We start from the raw sequence: 23861 nt of genomic DNA, 5'->3' as shown, positions 1-23861 counted from the left end.
GCAACATCTCGTAAGTATCTGAATGCTTCTATGTCTTCCATGAGACTGACGTACCTTGCGTGTCAGCCAATCGAACCATCTATACCGCTGCCAGACGTGACAGACTACGATATCCTTGGCAATCAACAAACCGTCGGAGATGCCGATCCTACTACCAGTGTTGATGTTTTTGGCGCGCCGGTCAACACGGCGATCTGTCCGAGTCAACCAGCAGCGCCGTCTAAGTTGCCGCAAAAGGCAGCTACCAAGAAGCGGATTCGAGTCGAGGGGACTGCAAAGGCAAGGTCAGCAGAGACGCAAGACTCGGAGAATGTGTTAGGCAGGCGAGAGCATGACGAGGACTCAGCGTTCAATCAGTGGCAGGATCGGCTTTTGCTGGGGAAGGGGGCAGACAGACTGCGGAAGCGGCCGGCCAAACGCCAGCGCAAGGCCAAGAAGCAGAAGCCGCCACGGCCCACGGAGGTATTCAGGGCTCCTATCTGTCATTCAATGACGTACTGACAAGTGATTATCCATAATATCAGCGAACGTTTGCACCGAACCCTGATGATGTCCTGAGCTCGGACATATCATCAAGTTCGGACAGTGACGCAACAAACACGGGAGGCCCTGCAGCAGCTAAGACAGGACGTCCTCGCAAACTGCTCCTTGACCGGCTCACTCGCCCGCTCCCGCCGGTGAACGGCAAGAGCCGCTACAGCTGCGCAGGAAAGAACTGCACGCACAGATGGCAAGGTCGAACAATGGCGCGTGTCCTTTCTCATGCCAGTCGCTGCCAGTTTCTGTCATCAAAACGGCGAGCTGAGGCGCACAAGGCGAGCAGTCATAACGCACCGAGTGCCCGGTATGCCCGTGCCGTGGCTGAGCTCGGTCAGGCAGTAGCTCCAGACAGCAGCACAGAGCAACCACCAACCCTGGCCACCGCCGCGTCCTCTGTGTTCTCCGCATCCCAGCCCATCAGTGCACGTAGTACAGACGCCGCATCTGCCAAACCAAAACATCAGCTTACACTCAACGTCGTTGCTGGGAAGATAACACGCGCCTGGCTGAAGGCACAGCTTGATCCCGTTGTTCTCAAACTCGTATGCTGCAATGGCCTTCCCCCGTCTGTGGTTGAATCCGTGTGGTGGAAGGAGCTCTGGAAGATCGCAAATCCCAATTACTCACCTGTGTCTCGAAGTACACTGGAGGAGACCCAGATACCGCAGGAAGCGGAACACATACGTCAGCTTCAAATCGAGCTTCTCCGCATGCAGAGTAACCTAACCGTCACATACGACGGTGGTGCGAACAAACGTCACCAGTCATATTACACCGTTCACGTCACAACGGCAGCTCCAGATCGCCAGTCGTACCTTGTTGACGTCATATCGGGGAGCGGTGTGCGCCATCAAGCTAAATGGTTAGCACACGGAGTTCTCAAGGTGCGAATGAAGCCACTATTGTGCACTAATTTACAAGGTTGATCCTAAACGTGGAGCAGGTTGTCGACACAATTGGCCGAGGGCGCTTCAGTGCCGCGTCGTCAGACAGCACTGGGAACACCAAGGCCTGTCGGCGGCTTCTCTGCGCCACAATCCCGACGGTTATGAATATCCCCGATCCTGTCCACCACACGAACCTGCCAGTGAAGAACACCAGTAATCTGCCCTTTTTCAAGGAGGTCATATCAGTTCTACGACGCACGCTTAAATTTTTCTCGAAGTCGGACCAAGCGTTTGAAGAGCTTGCCGCCATTCGTGACAATCTTGACATACCGCGCGGTCTTGAGAAGATCGGTAAAACCCGCTTCGCCATGATCGTGCGTGCGGCTGTTGCGATGCGGCGGTGTCTTCCCGCACTGCGGGAGGGCTGTTCGAGTGGTAAGATCAAAGTGGAGGTCAGTAGCTGTCTATCATACCTTTGCCGTCATTCATCCCTGTCTCACATACTGCTTTTGGCATGCAGGAGACAAACGAGTGCTTTCTGCGTGACTCGGCGTCAACTTTGACGTTTGAGACGCAGCTGAACCAACTACTGAGCGTCAGCTTACCGTATGCAAAGACGATTGTTTGCCTCGAGTCCGCGCAATGCACACTCGCTGACGTATTCTTGTACTGGTGCGGAATTGCTTCGGATTTGAAGACTGTCCTCAGCCAGAGAGCATCGGGGATCCCCGACAGCGTGAAGAGCGAGGTACGCGCGATCTTCAATACTCGATGGTCGGAGATGTTCGAGGACGGACCCACCGATGTGCATCTCGCCGCGGTATACCTAGATCCTGGTCAGTGGGCATCTACAGAGCACTATCAGACTGATTACTCACACATTCCACCGAAGTGTACCTCAAGTCCGACCTCTTCAAAGAGCCCGTTAGCGATCCTCCGGCGAAATCTGATCCAGGAGCCCGTATCAAGCATCTACGCATCTTCAAACGTGTAGGGAAGTACCTTGTAGTGCTGCTTGGTGCCGAAGTTGAACACGGTGATCATCCGCTACTGCATGTACCTGAAGAAGAGAAGCGGGCTGTCAAGAAGCGTTTTTTCAGTCAACTCATGGCATACGCACAGGACGACCATCCATTCTCAGCCCCGCACAAACAGGGCCAAACTGTTCTTGAGTGGTGGGAGGCGCACCGAGAGTCTCCACACGCCGATATCCTTGCAGTATGTCTTGTTGTACCAATGGTCGGCCACATATTCACCTGCTGAAATTCGCCTCACAGGCCCTCGCCATCAAGATCTACTCAGTTATGACAAACTCGATGCCAGACGAACGTACCGCGTCGATCTTCACTCGGCTCAACAGTCCTGTGCGCAACCGCATGTCGATGCAGGCAATGGTTTCGCAGGCCCAGATACAGCAGTTCTATCATACACAGAAGGTATTGGACAGTCATTGCAGTGAATATCCGGAGTACTATGCTTACCGTAGAGCCTTCTGTAGCCACGCGCCACAGTTTCTCCTGTCTCAGCGAAGAGATTCTACGAGCTGAACAGCACCTTACGAGAGGACACATCACTGCGTAAGAACAGTAAGCACCAACGTACGGAACAGGGCATACAGGCCAAATTACCTGCGATAGAGCCGGACGGTGACGACGACGACATCGATGACTCGAGTGGTGATTCCCCGGCTTGGCTCGATGAGAGCGTCGAGCATTGCGGCGCCGCGGCGATCTTCCAGATTGAAGAGTATATCAATCTCGAGTCGGTGGTGCTGCATGATTTGCTCTCCAGCGACGCGCCGGACCGATCTGCTGCGTCCGATGGCAAGAAGGAAGCCGCAACTGACAAGTTGGCCCAGGAGTTGGATGGAGCAGATACCGATGGCGAGGTGGAATGGGTCTTCGATTTCGACATGTAGATACATTACAGCCATTCGGAAACATAGTAGTTGCTTGCTCGCAATGAGAGTACAGTGCGCGAGACGCAAAATCCTGACGAGCGACGCACAATGGACGACAACATCGAGTCGGATGGCTCCGAACGCGAAGCGCAAGCTCGTCACGTGACTCTGTTTGTTACGGTAAGAAACACTGGTAAGAAACGCACACCGCGCCGGCAGTTACTTACCTACCGGTAAGTTACAGTGCTCGAGTTTCTTACGCAACCTTAGCGATCGGGCACCCGGCTGCAGTGGCGGTCGATGCGTATATTGCATCGCTATCTCAAACGAGCGAGCTCGACAGGTGCTTCCGCGAACCTCGTCCGCCTGCGTGCCCCTCGCTTTCGAGGTCCGAGGGGTGTGTCGGTATGACTGGACCCTCTCAGGGTCGTAGCGAGCCAGTGTTGAGCTCGCCGTCGTGGAACGACGACCAGGGTAGACTCCAGGGAAGCCTGGAACGTTGAATCAGCCCTCGGTACTACACACATGTCACCGGAGCTTGATACCACCAGCCTGCTAGTTCCAGTCAGCATCCAGACATTTTCTCTAGATAGGGCTGGCTGGTACGACAGCCAAGAAGCCGGAATGTACTGACCCCGGCAGCTGGTCGCATATCATCCGACGTCGGACGGCGCACAGCGGCTGTTTGTGCCGCTGCCAGCGCGTTCTCGCAGTCAAAACGCGCAGCCTGCTAACTTACTGTCAATGGTGAGAAGGAAAGTTGTCATACACCCCCCTCTGACCGCAACAACACCAATGCAGACGACACCAAGAATTGGCTTGCTCTCATGTGTCTGAGGTACTTGTCTCTCCCTAGGACAGATGTTTGACAGGTAGGTCGTCTTGTCCAGGATTCCTAGGGCAAACTGAGGCTCCACACAGGTTTGTCGAGCAAAGTACACACGGTTCCGCAACGACTGTCACCGCCAGAACGTCATGCAAGCGGGCCGCAGGTCGACGTACAGCCAGCCTACAAGTCATGACTCATGAGTGCTTACTGCTCATTTTATTCGAAATTCGTACCTTTATCCCTTGCATCTGTGGGGGTCTCACCAGGGACGGGCCAGTGAATTTCTTGCGTAGTCCAGGCCATGGCTGCTTCCTGGGAAGTACCCATGACCGTTACATAGCTGTTATTGACTGTCAGTCCCCTACCAATGAGGGATGGGTGCAGCTCGTCCAGCCAGAATGTAGGTGGCATCTCCTCCAGTACGTACTTACCTGCTTGGACTGGGTGTGTGCATAGGCTGTGCACAGGCAGGTCCACACAGTCTTATATTGCACACCGGCTGTCATTTTTTCCCGTCTCCTTGATTATCAGAGTCTGCTGCGGGGCGGAGCCCCATGCCGGACTGTGCTGTCGTGGACCGGCTGTCATACAAGACCATTGTGGGTCTCACTATGGTAACACGTCTCAGTTTCCTCAGTACACTATCCTACAACCATACTAAACTACAGGTCTCCCAATGGTATATTCGTACAATTCACACACCAGAACGTAGCGGCATTTGAAACATTTCACCATTACCTCTCCTCCTTAACACCCAACTCCTCCGCCAAGATCTGCAATGCCTGCATCCACCGTCAGCCACAATCGACGGCCTCCAGCCAAGCGCCACTCACCAGATACTTGCTCAGATAGCGCGGATGCCCGAACATGCCCATCGCGACCCACAGCCCGCGCTGGCTCGTTGGGCGGTACGCGTTCGCGTGCTCGCCCTCCGCGTCCAGGTCCCACACCCGCGTGCCGATCTTGTCCGTGATCGACGCGCCGAAGAGCGACGTGATCGTCTCGATCGCTGGCCGGTGGCCCGTCCTACGGATGAGCGGAGGCGAGGTCAGCAAAGGGGCAAGGGGATGAGTGGACGACGCACGCTAGGACGAGGACGTCTGCGGGTATGCGCGTCCCGTCGGTGAGCACGACGGCGTCGCCCTCGAGGGTGTCGATCTCGCCGTGCTGCACCTAGAGCGAGGTGGCGCGGCTGTGAGCGAGACGCATTCGAAGAGGTCGACACACACTCACCTTGACCTTCCCATCGACGATGAGCTGCCCGCACCCCGTGTCCAGAACTGCTCCGCGTCAGACAACCCACCTCACACGAAGCCCAAGTACCCGGTCACTCACGCGCGCCCGAACCCAATCTCTTCATCACAAACCCCGGTATGCCGAGCTCCTCGCTGTCCCCGTCCACCGTCCAGGTAAGCTGGAAGCCCGCGCGCGCCAGCCCGTCGAGCAGCGCCTTGTCCTTCGCCTTCTGCACAGGCACGCCGACGGCGGCCTGCAGCTTGAAGAGGAAGGGCAGCGGCATGTGCTGCGCGTTGAAGTCGGCGTCATCGATGGCGTACTTCTCCGGGTAGCTCACGCTGTGGAAGAGCTCGTCGGACGTCTGCACGGACATGACGCAGGTCGGGCTGCGTTGCAGGAGCGTCACCTGCGGGACGTGAGCTCACTTTGGCGGGACGGTGAGACGAGAATTAGGACGTACGCTGCTCGCTTCCTTGACGAAGAAGTCGAGGCATATGTCAAATGCTGTATTGCCCTGGGCCGCTGTGATCAATCACTCGTGCAGGTTTGAAGGATAGCGATGCATGACGTACCGCTCCGACGACAACGACCTTCTTGTCCCGGAACGGCGCCGCACCACGGTGCTCGCTCGCGTGGTACATCACTCCCTTAAACGCATCCGCCCCACGCAAGCGAGGAACGCTCGGTTCGCCGTAGCCTGTCGCCACGATGATATGCTTAGGCCGCAGGACCGTCTTAGTACCAGCACGATCAACAGTCGCAGTCCAGCGCTGGACAGCCTCGTCATATTGGGGCGTAGGGAGGAGCGTACTCGAGGTCCAGATGACGAGGTCTTCACCCATCGCAAAGTATTCGAGCTGATTTGCGACCTTTTCCTTGGATATGTACTTCGGGTACAACCGACTGCACTAAGAGATCAGTCGACTGACGAGCACGACAGCGGCAAACTGACGGCCAGGGGTACTCTGACATGACTATATCGCCGCATGAGTATCACGTTGCTGTTCGAGGCAGAGGACAACTTACCCTCACACGAATGAGCCGGCGAGTGCAGCCGCAGTGATCGGTATCTACTCGGAGATGAATTGGTTGTGATTTTTGATGGTCAGACGGCATACCGTTTCCTCCACACATCACCAATGCGGCCGTCTTTCTCGACGACGAGCGCGCGGACGCCCAGTCTCGTCAGTCGCACTGCACACGACAGTCCTGTTAGACCGCCACCAACTGAAAAAACCTTCAGCTACCGACTGCATATAGCCATCCTTGACTCACCAATCAATACCGTAGGGTCCGCTTCCGTAGCAACAGCACGTCTCGCCTGAACTTCCTCCCACGTAGCGTGGTCAGGGAAGATACCCAACGGGCGTTCGCAAGGCTCCTCATGGCCGATCAAGTCTCGCAAGCTGAGCATCAGGATGAAAGCCTTCCATTCCGATGCGTCCTCCACGAGATACGCGTATCCTCTGCCCTTCGCCAGTGGAGACGACAAGACGAAACGGAACGTCGCGCGTACTCCTTGGCCATCCGACGCCAGCGGCATGGACTCGAAGCTCGGAGGACCTAAGGTGGAGGAGAGCTCGACTTCGACGTCATGGAGTCCCGCGCGAGCGAGGCGCGTCGTACCGCTGGGCTTCTCGGATACGTAGGAGGCGATCTTCTGCTTGCCAGACAAGCTGCGGAAGTCCCATGAGAGACATAACATATCTGGCGATTTACGAATCAGCCTAAGCGTGCGTTCGTTCGGATAGTTGAACGGACCTTTGAGCCATCCCTCGGGGGCGAACAGGTTGCTGAACGCGACGACGTCCCCTGCCACAGACGACTGTTCCAGGCGGCCTAGCCAATGCTTCGCAATATCGACGGCCCGCGCGGAGTCGTCTGCACGTAGATCCATGTTGTGGTTATCACGCGTCGTAAGAAGGCGACAGTGACGGCCAAGGGAACAGGGCCTGAGGCAGCAGGCTCCTTACATGCGGCCTATATGGAAGGCTGTAGATGATGATCAGCGCTGCAAGAAGAGCAGACGCTTCTCGCGTTGCTTCCTGATGTTCGCCGGCCGCGCTATCGTCGTCGAACTATGGAAGTACATACTTGTTGCAGCGATCATGAGCGTCGCGGACGACCATCGACCACACCGCCGCGGCGCGCGTTTGTGGCGAGCGTGTCGGAGCCTGCACGCGGTCGCTGTCCTCCCGTATGGTTGACGGGACGTCCGAGGTTCGTTTGCCGCGCGCCTCGGGCATCTGCGGGCCAGGCCGCTTACGTAAACTGACCTCGCAGACAGTGTCTCGCTAGTATTTGGCTGCTTTTTCAATAACGGACACAACTCAGGATGCTGAAGAATACCATACCGTGCTTTACTGGCTTTTCCGGGTGTCGAGATCGAGTTCTGAGATGCACTGTCCGCAAAACCGCCATTTCTGCGCACGGACAACATAAGCGCCGGTGATAACGGGCATATCAGTGATCTAATCTGACATGGCTACCTAAACGGGCGGTCTTCGGACAGATTACTATGTCAGGTTGCGATGCTAGTATCTGAGTAGTATGTGCCTCACTGACATTCCTTGGTTATGCTAACGTGCATCGGGCTGGACAAGTTTTGTGCTTGAATGTTATTGATTTCTCGGACGAGCAGGTGATCTCCAGCTACATCTACCCATTTAGGCAGCGAACTTAGATAAGATCACTGATGTGCTCATTATCACGGGCGCTTACAGCATGTCTTCCCAAAATGACCATTATTACGTGTCCTTATCCCACACAGACCGGGAAACCTACTGAGAACATCTGTAAGGTCCATATAAATCGGTTCAAATGCACCAAGAGTGTGTTGGGCAGTCCGACACGAGCGAGGGACACTGTGCGAGCGAAGCTTACGTAAGCGGCCTGGCCCGCAGATGCCCGAGGCGCGCGGCAAACGAACCTCGGCGAGTCGGACGTCTCGCCAACCATACCCCGACTCGACGTCGGACTCGGAACGCTCCCAAGTACATACGAATCACACATTCGTTCGATCCATCCACATAGTCATGACCGTCAGCTGATACCTCGCACAATTGGTAAGTATGACTTCCAGAACTGAGAAGCCCCGCACTCCCTGCTACTCCCTGGCCGAGACCGCCTCGCCTCGCAGCGGCAGCACCACGTTGAGTGCACGCGGTCGAAGTAGGAACTGAACTCAATTCTGCTGTTGCCTCCTCATCTACACCCACGTCCTCTGATAGCCCGGGCCAGCCCGTACCAGATACCAACATGGGAGCCGATGAACTCGATGCCCGAAAGTCAGTCCACGTAGTCGATTATACGCCCAGCACGGAAGTGTGGTACAGCGATGGCAGCGTCGTCCTCGTCGCCGAGAAGACGGCCTTCCGAGTCCATGGCACCATCCTAGCGACGCACTGCGAGATTTTCAAGGACATGTTTGCCATGCCGCAACCCGTCACGCCTGACCCCAACGCCGAGACTTACGAAGGGTGTCAGGTCTTGCGCCTGCAGGACTCATCGACGGACCTCAAGCACTTCCTCAAGACTATCTACGACTTCACGTAAGCCACCATATCCTTGCTTCTCATGCATGGTTTGTGCTGATTCTCTTCGTCAGGTACTTTCGACCGGGGTCGAAGACAAAGTTCCCCATCGTCGCTGCCGTGCTCCGCTTAGGGACGAAGTACGACGCACCCGCTCTCCGCCAACGTGCCGTCGACCATCTCTCAACCGCGTATCCCTTTTCACTCGAGGAGTGGGGCCGGAGGGCTTCCAAGCGCCTGGTCCCTCCCTTCGAGAACGAGCTCGCGGCTTACATCGAGCTGGCGATAGAGACCGACATCCGTGTGGTCCTTCCGGCGCTGTACTACGCCGCGAGCAGGGTACCGCTGCCCGACGTCCTTACCATGTTGCACAACCTGGCGGTGGCACCGGGCGTGCAGTGGGACGTGTGCCGTGCATTCCTCGTCGGCAGAGAGAAGCTTCTGCTTGCGGAGCAGGCCAGTGCACTCGCGTTCTTGCAGCCCGACTTCCCTCGATCAGACTGTCGGGGCGGCTCTTGCAGGCAAAGGATCGACGAGACAGCGAAAAAAACGCTTCCCAAACCTGTCAGCGATCCGGAGCCGTTCTATCGGTGGTGTATGGACAAGCCAGACGAGATGGCTAAAAATATCGCGCTATGCGAAAGCTGCCAGGGCACCGTGGCGACGTCCATCAAGAACGGAAAGCAGAAGCTTTGGGAGCAGCTGCCTGACTTCTTCGGACTGCCGGGCTGGGACACCTTGAGGGCCAGAGACGGGCTTGACGTCAATGATGACCAGGATAGTGCATGAGCGCGAGCGCGAGACTCCGGTTGTATCATACATGGATACCAGGCAATTTGTACGCATGCTGCTGCAGGTTCGGTGTAACACATCCTGCACACTTGATGGGCTACCGCAGTGGCCCTCTCTGGCTTCGCAGGTCGTTAACCGCCTCACCTTCCTATGCGTATACATTCCACAAACCCCTTTCACCCCGGTTTATGACTGCGCGCATGTACAATACGTTGGCGCCGTTGATATCCAGAGTGCATGTCGATCGATTAGCAGAAAGCGTTTCTATACAAAATACAAGCACCGTCCGTGAGTCAAATCTATGCGTGTCATCTATGTGGGAGCGAGAAATTGCGATGATATGTTGCTAACCAACTGCAAACAAAATCTGCTGATCCGTCGTCGAGAAAGTCGTGTAACGTGGGTGGGCGTGTGGTATCGCGCAATGGTTCACATGTACAGAGAAAATGCTGAGCCGGGGGTGCGGGCATCAGCATTTTCCCCAGAGCTTGCCTCCGAGAACATAATATCTTGAGAGCATAAGGAGGATCACGGCGACCTCGATCGTGGTCCCTATGGCGATGTTGTTAGCTCTGTCTCAATCATTGCAAAACACAAGTCGACGCACCGGCATAGTACCCGACAGCCTTATAACTGCCTGTCGCAGTCTGAATCGCACCAGAGATCGGCGGGCCCGCGAGCGCACCGAGCGCCAGGAGCGTGAACGCCATACCGACGCGTGCGCCGACGTCCTTGATCTCACCCATACTGACTATGGGCTTGGCGACCAGCGACGCGAATATTCCTGATGCCATACTGCGCGCACGAGGATTAACTTGTGATGCTCATAGGATGGTCGGCGATGCCAGCTTACCCGTAGAGGATGGCGATGACAATGTAGCCTGCGGTGCCGCCCGCGAATGGCCATGCGTATGTCATGATTCCTGCAACGACGTTTGCGGGTGTAATGACATTCAGCGGGCCTGATGAACCAGTACATAAGCGAGCCGCTCGAACAGGGCATTACATAGCATATACGCACCGTACTTATCCGCGAGGAGGCCAGCCGCAACACGCCCGACGAGCGAGCCGGCGTTCGCGATCGGCAGCAAGTAGAATGACAGGTTCTCCGGTACGCTAGTGCCCTGTGCGCTGATGTCGATGTACGTGAGGACGGTGTAGAGCCCGAGGAAGTTGACGAAAGCGGCGGCAGAGTACAAGGTATATGCGGGCTTCTTGAACGCCTGGAAGCTCAGGAACGGACCGCTTTCCTTCTTTGGTGGCAGTCGTCGTTCTGTCGTCTAGTTCAAGCAGACGGACGTTCATAATCGAAGAGGCTGTAAAGACGAAATGGTTGCTTACCAGAATGCAGATACTCAGGAGGAAGAGCAGGATAAAGCCCAGAATGCGCATCGTCCACTTAAATCTGAGTTACCGGTGTGTAAGTCTCATGGCACCGCCGCATACATAGACACATACATACCCCACTTGTTCAATGAGATTGCGCGTAGCTATTGGAAACAATGCTCCACCCACGCTCGAGCCGGTCGCGGTAAGACCATACGCGAGGCCTAGCTTACGCTTGAACCAATGTGGGAGGATGCCCAACTGAGGCCCAAAGATTGCTCCGCACGCAAACTACGAAGAGAGCAGATGAGCATATATGCAAACCGTAACTTGGAAGTAGACGTACGCCAACTGCAAGCCCTTGGCAGAGCATGAGCTGCCAGAACTCCGTGCACTCCGCAACCAGGAAGGTGGCGGCGACGAGCAGGGCGGATGCACACACCAAGGGCCCCTTGAAGTAACCCATGTCGAACAAACGTCCGCACAGAAGACCGGGGATAAACACCAATGCATACTACGATGGATGTGAGCCAGGCGAATGTCCATACAGTGCCATGCAACGGACCTGTGTGGAACCTATCCATGCAATGGTTGACGGAGGTGTGGTAGGGAGCATAGTCTCCTCATAATACGCTTGGAAGACCTGTATACGAATTGAATGCGTGAGGCAGGGATACGTTAGCGTCATACCGTAGTGTGCTTACACCCCAGGCGTTCACGAAACCGAATGTGGCAGCAATACCACAACCGACCTGCATATATTGCGCCCCCAATCAGACTCAATGACAACATGATTCGAATAACAGTGCACGCACCCCGAGAGCCACCAACCACGCACGAAGACCGCCATCAGGGAAACCACCGTCCTCGGGCTGTTCACTGCTCGAGACCTCCTTCGCCGTGCTCTCGTCCTTTTCGCGCTTCTCGTAGTCCTTGTCACCCTCTGCCTCTTTCGACTTCTTGCTGATGTTCTCATCTGTACCACGGATGGTGCTTTTGTCGATCGAGGACGCGCGGGTACGGCTGCCCTGGGGAGTCGCTTGTCCTGCCTGTTCTGCGGCCATCGTGAGGACTCGTCAAGTCGTGAGGGATGTGTCCGCTGACACTACACAGAACCTATATGCGAGCAGTCAGTATCCGACACTGGTGCACGCATGCGGCCGCTGTACGCACCGGTGCGTGCGTCGAGAAAAGCGGAAGAGCGAGGGCGGGCTGCTCATGGTACGGGGAGGGGGGTGGGTCATTATATTACATGCTTGGCCTGGGGACCGGCTTCGACGGCAGACCCGAATCTCCAGCGCGCAGAGGCAGACCGAGACCGGGTGAAAGGTTGCAGCCGATCGTCCGACACAACGCCATCGTCCGATCACATGTTCTCATCCTCCGGCTTCCCGCTCTGCACCGCACTCTGCGATTCATGTGTATACCAGAGTCGGACTTACCGCCTCAGGCACTAGTCTGTATGCTTTCAATGTCGGTAGCACAGAAGAGACTGCTATGTGCAAGCTATGTGAAACGTCCAGTGCTCTACTGGACATGCATCACGGGGTGCATGGCGGTCAATACAATATACTTGTCAGGAATTAATCATACTATTGTGATCCCGCCGACACAGCCCAAGAGGAGTGCATCAGCCGTGCCGGCGGTTTCCTTCTCCAACCAGGCATCGAACTCCTCAAACAGCTGCATCGCGCGTCCGCCGTGCGCCTTCTCCGCGACCTTTGCGGGCCACATCGCCTTCTCGTGAATGCCGACAAAGTTCACCGCGATGCGCGCGTCCGGGTCGTGCTCTGGGATCTTCACGACCATGTCCAGCGACCACGCGTCGTGCCCGTAGAACGAGCCCTCCTTGACGTAATGCCGCGCGTACTCTTCCGGCGGGCTTTCGTCCAGCGTCCACTTCAGCACATGGGCGTTAAATGCGATCGCTGGCGTCCGATTCAGATCGTGAGTTATTCTTCGCCGGGGACACTCGCCGCACCCACCTGTCCAAATAATGCCCGGGTGTCTGACCAAGAGCGTCAGGCTTCGAGTACCCGAGTGCCGGTCGGTCGTGTCATTCGTCGCTGAAACAGCGAACCCATGATCTATAGCGTCCAAGTGCTCTGACTTGAGCGGCAATTCGAACTTATACGGAGTCAGGAACTGGACGTGTTCAAAGAAGCATGGCTCGGATCAATATCGTTGATCGGGAAAATCGAGATGTCGAGCGCTGCTTACCGCCGAAAATGGATAGACGACGTCCCAATCGTTGTTCCAGGCGTCCATGGTCATAGGCGTCGGTACCGCGCCCGGTACACTCCAGTCCTCCGCAATGCGCTGGGCGAGCTGCGGGAAACCCGGCGCACTGTCTGCAGCAGCAACGTGCAGGTACTGCTCTTGCGTCGTAATCTATACGTATCGAAGCCCGGTTCAACTAATAGCGAATGCAGTATTGGCGGCGGTGTCACTCACATTCTCCATGTGAATCACGAACATCCTCTTCTGGTGCATTTGATCGAACGGCGAACGCATTGAGAAGACAGCAATGGCAACTGCAGTCAGCATCGTGCACAGCACGGTCGCACGTGTAATGGTTCGTTGCCCGAAACGGTGCATGAACGGCACCAATAGAGGCAGCGTGTATGCGCCTACACCTGCCACGATGGATGCAATGATGTGCTCGGCAGGAGCTTCCTCGCCAGTCCGACCGGTCTGTCAATAACAAATCAGCCATCTGCCGTACACAGCCGACGCAGCTCAAACCTACCAGCGGCACGAACACGTCCAGCACGATGAAGAACATCTGCGCGCCCAGTGACAGAGGCGTGAACAACGCGACCGCGTAGCTCCAGAGCGATATATCATCGCCAGCCTTCGTCAAAATAGCGTTCAGGGCGGTCGCGACGACCATCGGGAAGGCCGTCAGCGCGAACACGCCCGCAGAGCCGACACCCAGTAGCTGGCCTACGCACGCCACGAACGATTGCAGGAGTATCACGGACGCGAATGTTGTGCGCTCCCGAAGCCGACCGAAGGGCAACTGCGACAAGAGCGCACCTGGTCCACATGCCAATTAGCTGGTTGATGGCCAAGTGTATGCTATGACTAAGACGTACCAGAGAGCGCAGCAGGCGCATACAGAAGCATGCAAGACCGCTCCGAAGAGAACCAGCTCATACCCTTGCCGAGCCCTTTCGCCATAAGTAGTGCAACCACGTTTGCACCCACCAAAGCCCCGATGACAGCTGCACCCACTGCTGCTGCGCTCTTCACCTGCTCCCCAAGCGCACTCTTTGTCCGGAGTGCAGGGGCGGGGTCCACGTACACTGCGCGGGCGAGCGCGGCGGAGGCGACGAAGAGCGTGATGTAGAGGATGTTCGCGGTTCGGAAGGAGTAGATGATGAAAGCACCCAGATACTGGTAGAAGACTGTCTTCGGCTTAGTGAAGCCCGCGGTGAGGTTGGGCAGGGGCGACTCAGGAGAAGAGAGGTGGAGGAGCAGGGCAAGGACGTTCTCGCCCATGTGCTGCGCTACGCCTGGCTCGATGTTCTCTACGAGGTCCTAGACATTCCTCACTCAACCGCTGCCACTTGTGTGTAGTGGGGGAAACCTACTTTGCGCATATGGTACAGATAACTGTTCCCGATCACAGCGATCTACCATGATTTATGAGATCACTACATTTACCCTCTAGAATACCACTTACATCTAATCCAGTGACATTCATATAATCTTGGAACTGTCGAAAGTCGGTACTGGCACGGAGATAGCGTCATTCGAACTGTACGCAAGTACATCCGTGGACGGGTGCATGCACAGGCGTGGGGTACTCACTCTGAGAGGATGATTCCCGAACTGAAGACTTCGTTGGCGACGATCGTCCCGTATGGCCTGGGTACATGAGAGTATGCGCGGATCATCTCCTCGGATGTCGCTTGGAAGAGGAGTTCGCGTCCAGTGGTTCCGGCAGCTAGGAGATAGTGTGTTAATTGGACGCGTAAGCTTGGGGCAGGGACGACAAGACATACCTTCGAGGTTGACTACGGCACGCACACTGCACACAAGCTATTATTGATTTCAATAGATAGAGCGTCGATCCATCCATAACCTACCTCTCTCGAATGGGATGCTGTGTGGCGAATAGATGTGATGCGTCTTGCAATGACTCTTCTGCATTGTTGAACACTGGACACCGTCAGCGCCGTGGTTCCGGCTTTCGGTCTAAGTGTCCAACGTACAGAATATGATGGCATGCGATGGCACCCAGTCAGGCGTGTTTACAAGCACCCTCATGCATTCTAGCATTATGCCCACCGAGAGTGCGTCATCCGCAGCACCCGGGGAGGGTAGCGTGCTATCTAAGTGAGCATTGACCAAAACTGCATGCTGCTTCCCTTCTTGCGTGCCGTCCGATACACGCACAACGATGTTCGTCAAGTCGACATATGTCTTGTACAGCCGGTGGCCCATCATGTCAAACCTAACGCACAGCCGGAAGTTGTATCATCAGGTGGCCCAGGAACGATGGTGTCGCCTACGCACCGATGTGCCCCGCTTCCTTGTTGATGCCAAACCTCACATTCCAGCTTCCTCGTAGGATGTGCGCGCACAATCTCCTCGCACTGCCTTTGGATATCCTCCGCCTGCTTGACCATCCACGCGTCTCCCTCTGCATGTTCGCGCGTCCCCACCGTCCGAAAGCCGATATCTTCAGACAGGTACTTGGCGTGTGCTAGCACGCGGGCCTCAGAGAGCTGAGGGAGGCCAGTGGTCGGGTTTGTTCTGTTTCACCGTGACGGAGCAAATTTGAGGCCAAGCGACGCTAGGCGTTAGATGAACGTACAGGTCTATGACGGGCTCAGGCAGGGCTTCGCGTCGTGCGCAGCGTGCGGCGGTCAGCAAGTCGACTACGATCTCGAGTGGTCATACGACTTGCCATAGTTCTCGCGGTACGCCAGGAATGGCACGCCAACCAGAAGCGGGGCGAGACACAGCAGCGATTTCCCTAACCCCCACCGTCGTGGGGAGTGCGTGCTCATCGTCGTTGCGGATATGGCGGGCGTGTAGCGAGTTACAGCACTATGTAGTGCTCCGGCCCACACGTCAGAGGGACGCAGGTGCTCGCGAGGCAAGCGCGCACAATCCGCGCGCCTGCACCTGAACAGGACGTCATACTTATCCCGGTCTGCGCCGGGAGCATTCCATAACAGCTATACTTAGTGACAATCGACAGTACTGCAAGGTCGGACGATGTGGCGGAGCGCGAGTGCACCGAACTGAATGCATCGACGGGGCTGGACAGAAACGGTATGAAGGTCATTCAAAGCTCTGCGTCTCCAGGTCCTCCACCTCTCCGCCGCCTGCTCTTCACTGCTTCCCTATGCCGTCTCTTCCACCCACTCGTCAATTCGCCCTTCGCCTCTTCCCATCGCTTCTGTACTTCCTCCTCGGAGTCGGTACGATAGAACCATGTCCGCCAATTTGTTGGGTCGAGCACATCGTATACGCGGCCGCGATTGCGCTCCTCTGCGGGTAGAGGGAAGAAAAGTGGCGCCTTCGGGTCGAATGAAGGTAGCGAGGGTATTGCAGTTGGCAGTGGTAGCGCGGCAGGCTCAGACTGAGCCTGAGGTTGACTGGGCAAGTGCAAATCGACTTCATCGTCCAGCTCAAGATCAAGGTCGAGGTGTCCGAGCAACGAGAAGCCAACTAATATCGAAGCATCTAATGAGGGAAATGACAACGCTGTGAGAACTAGTAAACGCACCGTCTTCTTCCCTGGGTGCAAAGAGGTCTTTAAGTTTAGTGACTTGGACAGGTGCACTCGCTTTGCTCGAGGGTCCCGGCACAGGTTGTTCTGCATGCGCAATGACATCCTCCACACTTTCTTCGTCTACCGCGTCTTCCTCCTGACCTTGCTCTGCGAGATCTTCAACGGCAGCGTTTGCTGTTCGCTGTGTGCGATCGTCTTCTTCAATTATTGACCCTACACTTTCCTTGTCACCCCAATCGTCGTCGCCTTCGCCAAACAACGCCTGTAGTAAGCCAAGTGACTTCTGCGTCTCTTCTCTCAAGTCGTTTTGTGTATGGTCTTGCGATCCAGTGCGAATGCGTATGGCCGGCTCAGGGGTACGCAGAGCTGGCGATACACGCCGTGAGGTTTTAGTCTCGCCAGACGTCGTATTTAGGTGCCCATCGGTCGTCGCATCTTGCTCTGCACTAGACGAGTCATCGCTTTCAGAGGCACCGCTGTCCGATGCCGCATCTTCGCTTTCGTCCGACGTGCTCTCGTCCGATATGCTCCCTTCGACTATTGCAGCGGGTATGTTTATAGGAGCGCTCGCAACAACAGCGTCCTCTAAAAACATGCCCTTCAGATGTTCTGACCCCCAAATCGTAGGGTCAATCCTCCGTCTCTGCGCCCGCGTCGGCGGCTCCTTGACCCTCTTCTTTTTTCTGCCTCCCGCTTTCTCCGCTGCTTTGCCCTTCCCCGTCGCGGAGATTTCCTGAGGATCTGGCAGAGGGTGATCCGGCCGCACGCGTATCGGGCGGATGAGGCGGCCAAGGGGCGTAACTCGCCACCCCGCGCGACTGGCAACGTTCTCGGGAGTGACGAGGGACATGTCCGCAGCGTGCACGCCCTGCACGCCTCGAGGGAGCCGCTGCCGCTTCCTCGGGCGGTCACCCGCCGCCTCCGACGCAGCGCGCTTCACAGCTTCGTGTTCCTGTGCTATTCTTTCGAGCTGTCAGACGAGACGGAACTCAATGTAGGGGCTGTACGACACCATGCTCGTACCTCTCGCGATAATCAGGCCTCGCCTCGCCAAGACGTAGCTTCGCGCCCTTCCAGGTCGCTCCGCTGAGCAGATTCATACCTAAGCATCAATTCAAGCGGCTATGACGGACGGAGGGGCAAGGTAGGAGACTCACACCGACCCAAGTTCTTCTTGGTCGCCTCCAGTGTGATATAGCCAAATTTACGCGGCTGGCCAACAGCATCCATAGAGCCAAAACCGTCCATAGCCTTGATCGTGCCGAAACTGCCCAGGCGTTTTGCGAGATCATCAGGAGTTATGGCGGGAGTGAGCCCGGAGACGTGTAGTCGCTTCGTTATAATTTCGTCCATTTTGGTCGCGGTCCGTGTTTAAATTGACGCTCGGCTTATTGGCTTACTTCTCCTAGTACATGGGAATTGGAACCGCCTGTCAAGGCAAGCTGTGCGTATGTTGGACAATGGTGGAGGTGAGGTGGACGGACGAAGCTTCACCAAAGTTCACTGAGGTATTGGTCAGATGGGAGGAGACGCCGAGATCACAGATCTCTACATCCGGATCTCAGCGCGCGAACACAACATCCCGATCGTCCATCTCTGCCTTTAAGTTTAAGGTCGAGTTGCCGGGCACTTTCATTCTCTCATCTCATGTTCCCGTCAACCCTGTGGTCTCATCAGGCTGACTTACATGCCTGATACCCCTGAACCCGAGATCCTATGACATGAACTGACCCGATGCCACACTACTGAATGTCGTGAGACACCAAAGATTGTCAGCTATCCCTTGATAGATCTGAGGTTGTATTGAAAGGGATGTTGCCACATATCAATCACACAAATACTGACACATCGCGGTATGTATGCACAGGCAGCGAACATAGGCTGATGTTGGATCAACACAATACCGTCTCATGTGTGCTATAAAAGAGGTCAGTACTTCAGCCTAAGGATATCATTCATCTGTGATTACAAGTCTCTTCAATCCATGCAATTCCTTGGCTTCAACTTCAAGAACTCCCTTGGATGTATATTCATTGGGGCATTATTGTCTCTAGTGTAACTGTGTAAGTCAATTTCATCCTAGACCCAGCACTATCTGAAACCAATGGAATGATGCTAAGTCCATCTTGCTTCCTCTAGTTTGTATGGATGTACCTGTGCTCAGACACTCTACTATTGCTATCACTACCCCAAAGACAAAATGGTCACAAAGGTCTTGGTGAGCTTCATGTCACTAGTTGTTGAATGCTGAATGTTGAATAAATTGTAACTGAGGCAGGTGTTTGTACTGTGGTATGGCTACCTTCCTACCCTTCTTACATCATTTACTATAGTCATGATACAGGGTCTTAGACACAGCTAAATCCATTTCAGAAGCTCAGGTGGGTGTACTCTCTTAGATTGAGACAGATGACAGACATTGATCCAGCTCCCTATGATGTGACACAGCAAATGTGGTTCTACTTTGTACATAGACATGCACAGATCATTGCCATCATCAAAATGGACAATGTGTATGTCTGTTTTCTCAATCCATCATTCTAATTGGCTTCATGTGTATCACAGATCATTAGGGGTATGGCCTAAGCTAACTAGTCAAATCATGCAATTGCTGACACATCCATCATAGGTTGAGCAGATCTCTGAGGTATGATTCACTACATGATGATGTGCCCTTTATATCATGTCTGAAGTCAAACCCAGGATTTAGCCAAGGTCCTTGTACAAAAGTCATTTGCCAACCTTCATCAATTTCAAACTCTCTCCACAACTCAGCCTCATTAGCTACTTCCTTTGGAAAGCATGGCTCTGTGAGCATAGCCTCTCTGAATTGACTTCATTATGAGCTCATTGTCTTGCAGTTGTATCCAAGAAAAGGCACAGCTATGTCTTCATTGCTATCAGTGTGGGTAACATCTACACCCTGGCTGGACCTCAACTGAAACCTGTTGAAGATTCTGGCTCTAGCTGTTACTGTTGGTAAGTGTCCTTTTATGAGATCATCATAATATCAAGGTTGACCACATACCAGCAACAAGCAACTGTGAGTTATGTATCAAGCTTCAATTTGGAAGAGTGACATATACATGCACCATGAACACTTCCTACAAACAGGGGCTGAATATGATCTGTCTGTTCTTGCACTTACACTTGTCATGCATACACCTAACACTAATTGCTTCAAGGTTCACTGAAACTTCCATCTTGGATATTGTCCATCATGAGCATGTATGTGATGTCCAGACACAATTCTGTTTGCTGACACTATTCATGTTCATTATAGAGTGCTTCTGCCACAGAACTTGCAGTCAACATTGTGGTTGACATCTTCACAACAACAGCACTCTGTTGTGCACTGAGAGAACAGTATACCCAATACCAGAGGTACCATGATCTCAGCCAGATCAAATGGGGGAGAAGTCTGATTTACTAATTACCAGGACCAACAATGTCATCACTAGGATGGTGACTTATCTTATGAGTCATGGCATTGTACTATGGTATACTACCTCTCGCAACATCTTGTGTCAAGTACTGAATATGCTCCTGAAAGCATCATTCAAGTCATAACCGCAAGCATAGTAAGTCTTTAGCATGTCATTTACAAGTGACATCTGACACAGATAATATTGAGGATCTTGGCATTGATGTACCTCACAAGACATATATCTCAGAGATATTCAGAGCAATACTTGGTACAGGTGATTGTTCAGCATGCAATCTTGTCATTTATACTGGACTGACCAGTTCAATTTCCAGTTTATGTGAACTCACTACTGGTGCTGTATGTATGCCTCAGTTAGCCTGAGTCTTAGTAGATGCTCAACACTTCACTATATATTCAGACTCAACATGAGAGCCCACATCATTGAGAAGACTGCAAGAACAATCAATGAACCTGAGCATTTGGAACTTGGCTTGAAGCCAGGTCTGTATTCAGCAAGGTTATTTGACTTGCAATAGCTTACATTGGTGACATGGCTCTTTTCTGCACAGGTTGTTCAGTCAGTACAGAATCTTGTTGAGATTGCATGCAAGCTGTCTCTGAACAACAGGTGCTCTGAATGGCATACACACACTTGTAGCATGGCCTGTAGTATTGTACTATATCATATCAGAATATGTATGTGATGTTCTATCCCATACCAAATCTTATTTATGATTGCTTGATGATGATGATGAACTCTGCACTTATATTCCGCAACAAGCAAACTCTAATGGTGCTAAGACGCGGCGGGCGCCGGCCCGCCCGTAGGCGGGCGGTGGCACCCCGGTCGACTCTATGTATGTACGAGGTGGTGTAGTATGTGTATGTAGTAATGGGGGTTATGATTGCTTGAAGCAACTCCAAGCAATGTGTCACGTGCCCATGATTGATCGTGGGCGCTAATTATCTTCGTATCCCGATTCCCGGGACCCGCGGCCGCCACTCAGACTGGGACTTGTATATGTACTGTACAGTAACGTCCTGCTGTTGACCGACACTACCGCACGCCTTCCGTTCGACACATACCTCCAATGGGCAAGAAGAATGCGAACTTGTCCGGTCTCGCGCGTTTCGTCGCAGACGCGTTTGGTACAAACTCGTCGAACGCGACCACAGCTGCGTCTCTGTCCCCAGGCCTGTCGCAGACTCACAGCGCACGCGACCCACCTTCTAGTGATACCTCACATGAACCTCGCACTGGAACTGCACGACGTGCATCACAGGCTGTAGATAATAACACCGAAGAATCCTCCCGGCCGTTCAAGAAACGCAAGGTCGGTCTGCTCGGGTCAGGAAAGGAGCAGTACGACGCGACGGGGCTGGTCCCTTTCTACCAGCACCCTTCACAGGTACCCGCGCATCTTCAGAAATGCAAGTGTTTGTTGTCGACTCTGGATGTTGAACGTGCTGACGATCCCGCGCGCAGATTTCTCCCAACGCGAACGCTATTTCTCCCTCTACTCCTCAGGGTGCTTGCTCGACGAGGAGGGCTGGTACAGTGTCACGCCTGAACGAATAGCGGACCAGATCGCCGAACGATGTCGATGCGAAGTCGTCCTCGACGCATTCTGCGGTGTCGGCGGGAATGCGATTGCTTTTGCGAAGACGTGTGAGCGAGGTACGTCCCGTAGTCTTTTCTCTCAGCCTTAGAGGTCCTTACCGATTCTCTGCCTGTAGTCCTTCTGACATAAAGCTGACTGCACTTTTTTTTCTCCACTCCAGTGATTGCGCTAGACATCTCTCCCGTACGCCTGGCTCTAGCGCGACACAACGCTATGATCTACGGAGTGGCTGACCGAATCGAGTTCATCCTGGCCGACTTCTTCTCCTTCGCGCGGACGCTCGTTCAGATGCAAGAATCGCCCTCAAAAGCCAGCCAAACGGACTCTGGTTCAGCAACAACACAAGCAGCAAGGAAGATTGATGTCGTCTTTCTCAGCCCTCCATGGGGCGGCCCATCCTATCTCACAGACCGACCTGACGCCATCGAAGGAGACCAGAGTGCTTTGGGTGGTATCGACGGCGAAAAGGCACCGCCGGAGTTCAGTCTTTCTGCTATCAAGCCCGTGCACGGCAGAGAGCTTTTCGAGGTCGCGCGTAGCATTACGCGGAATGTGGCGTACTTTCTGCCGCGGAACGTCAATCTCGAAGAGGTCTCAGCGTTGGTCGCCGAGGAACAAGAGACTGAAGACGGTGACTACGTCTCTACGCAGAGGCAGCGGAGTAAAGGCAAGGGAAAGGCGAGAATGGAGATGGTCGAGGTGGAAGAAGAGTGGATGGGGACAAAGCTGAAGGCTCTTACGTGTTACTTCGGTGGCCTGGCATCAGGCCAGGAGGGCCGGTTCTATAACTGATGGTGAAAGAATGTTTGCAATCATCGTAGTGAGTGCGAATGGGCCTCTGTGTGATGTACATACTCTAGGGACATGCGTGTTTACAGTAATGCAGACCTGAACGACGTTACAACATCTCCAAGATCGTGTCACAGACATTCGGCACGAGATGCCAGCCAGGGCATGTCGTAGTCGTCATACACATAAGTGTGCGTGAGCTATAGTTCAGTTCCCGGAGCAGCGGGCACTCCGTGGGGAGGGGTGGTGACTCCGGTCATTCATCCTCATCCTCATCGGAATTTTCGTGTGCTAAGCGGACCAGAAGCGAACCGTCAAATGCACCTAGGGGAGACGAATGAGCACATTGGTAGGTCCCATCATGTCACGACATTGCACTTACGACCCGATGCGACGCTATGTCTCCCTCGGTACCCTGCAAGTGGCGACGCGGGAGAGCCGGGGACAGAGCCAATAGATGACGTGAAAGACGTATCATAACCCAGCGCAGCGGATGGTGGGATGGTGTAATTGAGCGTCCGCGAAGGGGTCGAGGCGGGAGATGGTGCATAATTGAACGACTTCTGGCGCTGGGGGCTCGGCTGCAAAGTCAAATTCCTGTTGTTCAGCACGAATACACATGATGCGAGAGGTTTGCTAGTGAACATACATTTGGGGATAGATTCGAAAGGTGCCATTTCCGTGGAGATGCGTGATTGGCCTTTGGAGAGGGCGGTGGCGGTGGTGGTGCCGCTTGTGCGCGTGGGTACTTCAATGCGTACGATGCTTGAAGGATGTTCAGTCCTAGTATTGCGAGTACTAGAACCTCTGCACAGAAGAGGTCTCCATTAGCGCGGGGACATTACAAGGATGGAGGTCGCGTACCAAGAGCACACAGGCCGTAGTAGAACGTGCTCACCGGCAAGTTTTTGCGTACAGTGGCAATCGCCACCCATGGCGACGGGAGTGGTAGAAGATTCGTGAGAACGGTGAGGGTCAGGAGTCCTAGGCCGTTGGTACGCAGTCTGGCCAGGGCTTCGCCTCGGGGAGGCTTCAGCCAGTCAAGGATCGTTGTGGCCGCGAGTTGAGGAGACAGTGAAGATTTGGCGGCGGGATGCGACATAGCTTGTAGCGTCTCAAGAACAATCTTGCTGGATGGAGGCGGAGGTGAGTGAGCTCAGAGGTGGGAGTGACAGACCAAGTTACAGCTAAAACCGAACATTTCGGACGCGTCTCCAGCGACGCGTGT

The 23861-nt window shown here is 54.4% G+C and overlaps 9 protein-coding genes across 9 annotated transcripts; 4 read left to right on the top strand and 5 right to left on the bottom strand.

Annotated features, from left to right (window-relative positions):
- Window positions 1-1941: 1941 nt before the first annotated feature.
- Window positions 1942-2974, top strand: C8Q71DRAFT_703094 (uncharacterized protein; the record flags this gene model as incomplete). Its single annotated transcript, XM_047920293.1, has 3 exons — window positions 1942-2263; window positions 2320-2645; window positions 2705-2974. 3 exons carry the CDS (start codon window positions 1942-1944, stop codon window positions 2972-2974), a joined length of 918 nt encoding a protein of 305 aa, XP_047781373.1.
- A 1916-nt stretch (window positions 2975-4890) lies between these two features.
- Window positions 4891-7289, bottom strand: C8Q71DRAFT_855041 (uncharacterized protein; the record flags this gene model as incomplete). Its single annotated transcript, XM_047927135.1, has 12 exons — window positions 4891-4938; window positions 4990-5182; window positions 5241-5329; window positions 5390-5436; window positions 5492-5798; window positions 5853-5906; window positions 5965-6295; window positions 6345-6366; window positions 6419-6462; window positions 6511-6619; window positions 6668-7099; window positions 7154-7289. 12 exons carry the CDS (start codon window positions 7287-7289, stop codon window positions 4891-4893), a joined length of 1812 nt encoding a protein of 603 aa, XP_047781372.1.
- Window positions 7290-8397: 1108 nt separating this feature from the next.
- C8Q71DRAFT_905145 (uncharacterized protein) lies at window positions 8398-10000 on the top strand. The gene is made up of 2 exons (XM_047928883.1): window positions 8398-8943; window positions 9000-10000. Exons 1-2 carry the CDS (start codon window positions 8651-8653, stop codon window positions 9712-9714), a joined length of 1008 nt encoding a protein of 335 aa, XP_047781371.1. The 5' UTR covers window positions 8398-8650; the 3' UTR covers window positions 9715-10000.
- Window positions 10001-10186: 186 nt separating this feature from the next.
- Window positions 10187-12107, bottom strand: C8Q71DRAFT_721570 (MFS general substrate transporter; the record flags this gene model as incomplete). The annotated part of the gene is made up of 10 exons (XM_047921461.1): window positions 10187-10269; window positions 10325-10512; window positions 10571-10679; window positions 10739-10997; window positions 11059-11122; window positions 11180-11334; window positions 11390-11557; window positions 11609-11686; window positions 11748-11795; window positions 11859-12107. 10 exons carry the CDS (start codon window positions 12105-12107, stop codon window positions 10187-10189), a joined length of 1401 nt encoding a protein of 466 aa, XP_047781370.1.
- Window positions 12108-12444: 337 nt separating this feature from the next.
- Window positions 12445-16158, bottom strand: C8Q71DRAFT_905143 (uncharacterized protein). Its single transcript, XM_047928882.1, has 15 exons — window positions 15962-16158; window positions 15869-15893; window positions 15568-15807; window positions 15264-15505; window positions 15138-15210; window positions 15054-15079; window positions 14860-14995; window positions 14732-14780; window positions 14640-14681; window positions 14142-14586; window positions 13793-14082; window positions 13498-13737; window positions 13264-13434; window positions 13029-13188; window positions 12445-12971 (listed from the first exon to the last, which is right to left on the bottom strand). The coding sequence occupies exons 1-15, from the start codon at window positions 16062-16064 to the stop codon at window positions 12631-12633; spliced, it is 2583 nt and encodes an 860-aa protein (XP_047781369.1). The 5' UTR covers window positions 16065-16158; the 3' UTR covers window positions 12445-12630.
- A 36-nt stretch (window positions 16159-16194) lies between these two features.
- On the bottom strand, window positions 16195-18319 carry C8Q71DRAFT_830229 (uncharacterized protein). The gene is made up of 4 exons (XM_047926351.1): window positions 17953-18319; window positions 17819-17897; window positions 16790-17757; window positions 16195-16731 (listed from the first exon to the last, which is right to left on the bottom strand). Exons 1-4 carry the CDS (start codon window positions 18146-18148, stop codon window positions 16346-16348), a joined length of 1629 nt encoding a protein of 542 aa, XP_047781368.1. The 5' UTR covers window positions 18149-18319; the 3' UTR covers window positions 16195-16345.
- A 109-nt stretch (window positions 18320-18428) lies between these two features.
- Window positions 18429-20879, top strand: C8Q71DRAFT_846343 (uncharacterized protein). The gene is made up of 20 exons (XM_047926636.1): window positions 18429-18592; window positions 18663-18723; window positions 18807-18858; window positions 18935-19013; window positions 19074-19087; window positions 19140-19176; window positions 19244-19308; window positions 19361-19370; window positions 19425-19442; window positions 19489-19510; window positions 19657-19774; window positions 19827-19838; window positions 19981-20023; window positions 20079-20179; window positions 20236-20295; window positions 20349-20376; window positions 20430-20496; window positions 20555-20579; window positions 20641-20723; window positions 20792-20879. Exons 3-20 carry the CDS (start codon window positions 18818-18820, stop codon window positions 20818-20820), a joined length of 852 nt encoding a protein of 283 aa, XP_047781367.1. The 5' UTR covers window positions 18429-18592; window positions 18663-18723; window positions 18807-18817; the 3' UTR covers window positions 20821-20879.
- A 345-nt stretch (window positions 20880-21224) lies between these two features.
- On the top strand, window positions 21225-22636 carry C8Q71DRAFT_830226 (S-adenosyl-L-methionine-dependent methyltransferase; the record flags this gene model as incomplete). The annotated part of the gene is made up of 5 exons (XM_047926350.1): window positions 21225-21366; window positions 21436-21659; window positions 21709-21900; window positions 22005-22483; window positions 22535-22636. Exons 1-5 carry the CDS (start codon window positions 21314-21316, stop codon window positions 22634-22636), a joined length of 1050 nt encoding a protein of 349 aa, XP_047781366.1. The 5' UTR covers window positions 21225-21313.
- A 126-nt stretch (window positions 22637-22762) lies between these two features.
- C8Q71DRAFT_460234 (uncharacterized protein) lies at window positions 22763-23809 on the bottom strand. Its single transcript, XM_047918678.1, has 4 exons — window positions 23498-23809; window positions 23283-23440; window positions 23016-23214; window positions 22763-22957 (listed from the first exon to the last, which is right to left on the bottom strand). The coding sequence occupies exons 1-4, from the start codon at window positions 23733-23735 to the stop codon at window positions 22890-22892; spliced, it is 663 nt and encodes a 220-aa protein (XP_047781365.1). The 5' UTR covers window positions 23736-23809; the 3' UTR covers window positions 22763-22889.
- Between the last annotated feature and the right edge of the window lie 52 nt (window positions 23810-23861).

This window comes from Rhodofomes roseus, assembly GCF_022264815.1.
Source record: "Rhodofomes roseus strain CIRM-BRFM 1785 chromosome Unknown C8Q71scaffold_5, whole genome shotgun sequence".
Taxonomy (NCBI): domain Eukaryota; kingdom Fungi; phylum Basidiomycota; class Agaricomycetes; order Polyporales; family Fomitopsidaceae; genus Rhodofomes; species Rhodofomes roseus.
This window is presented reverse-complemented; position numbering and strand designations above follow the sequence as displayed.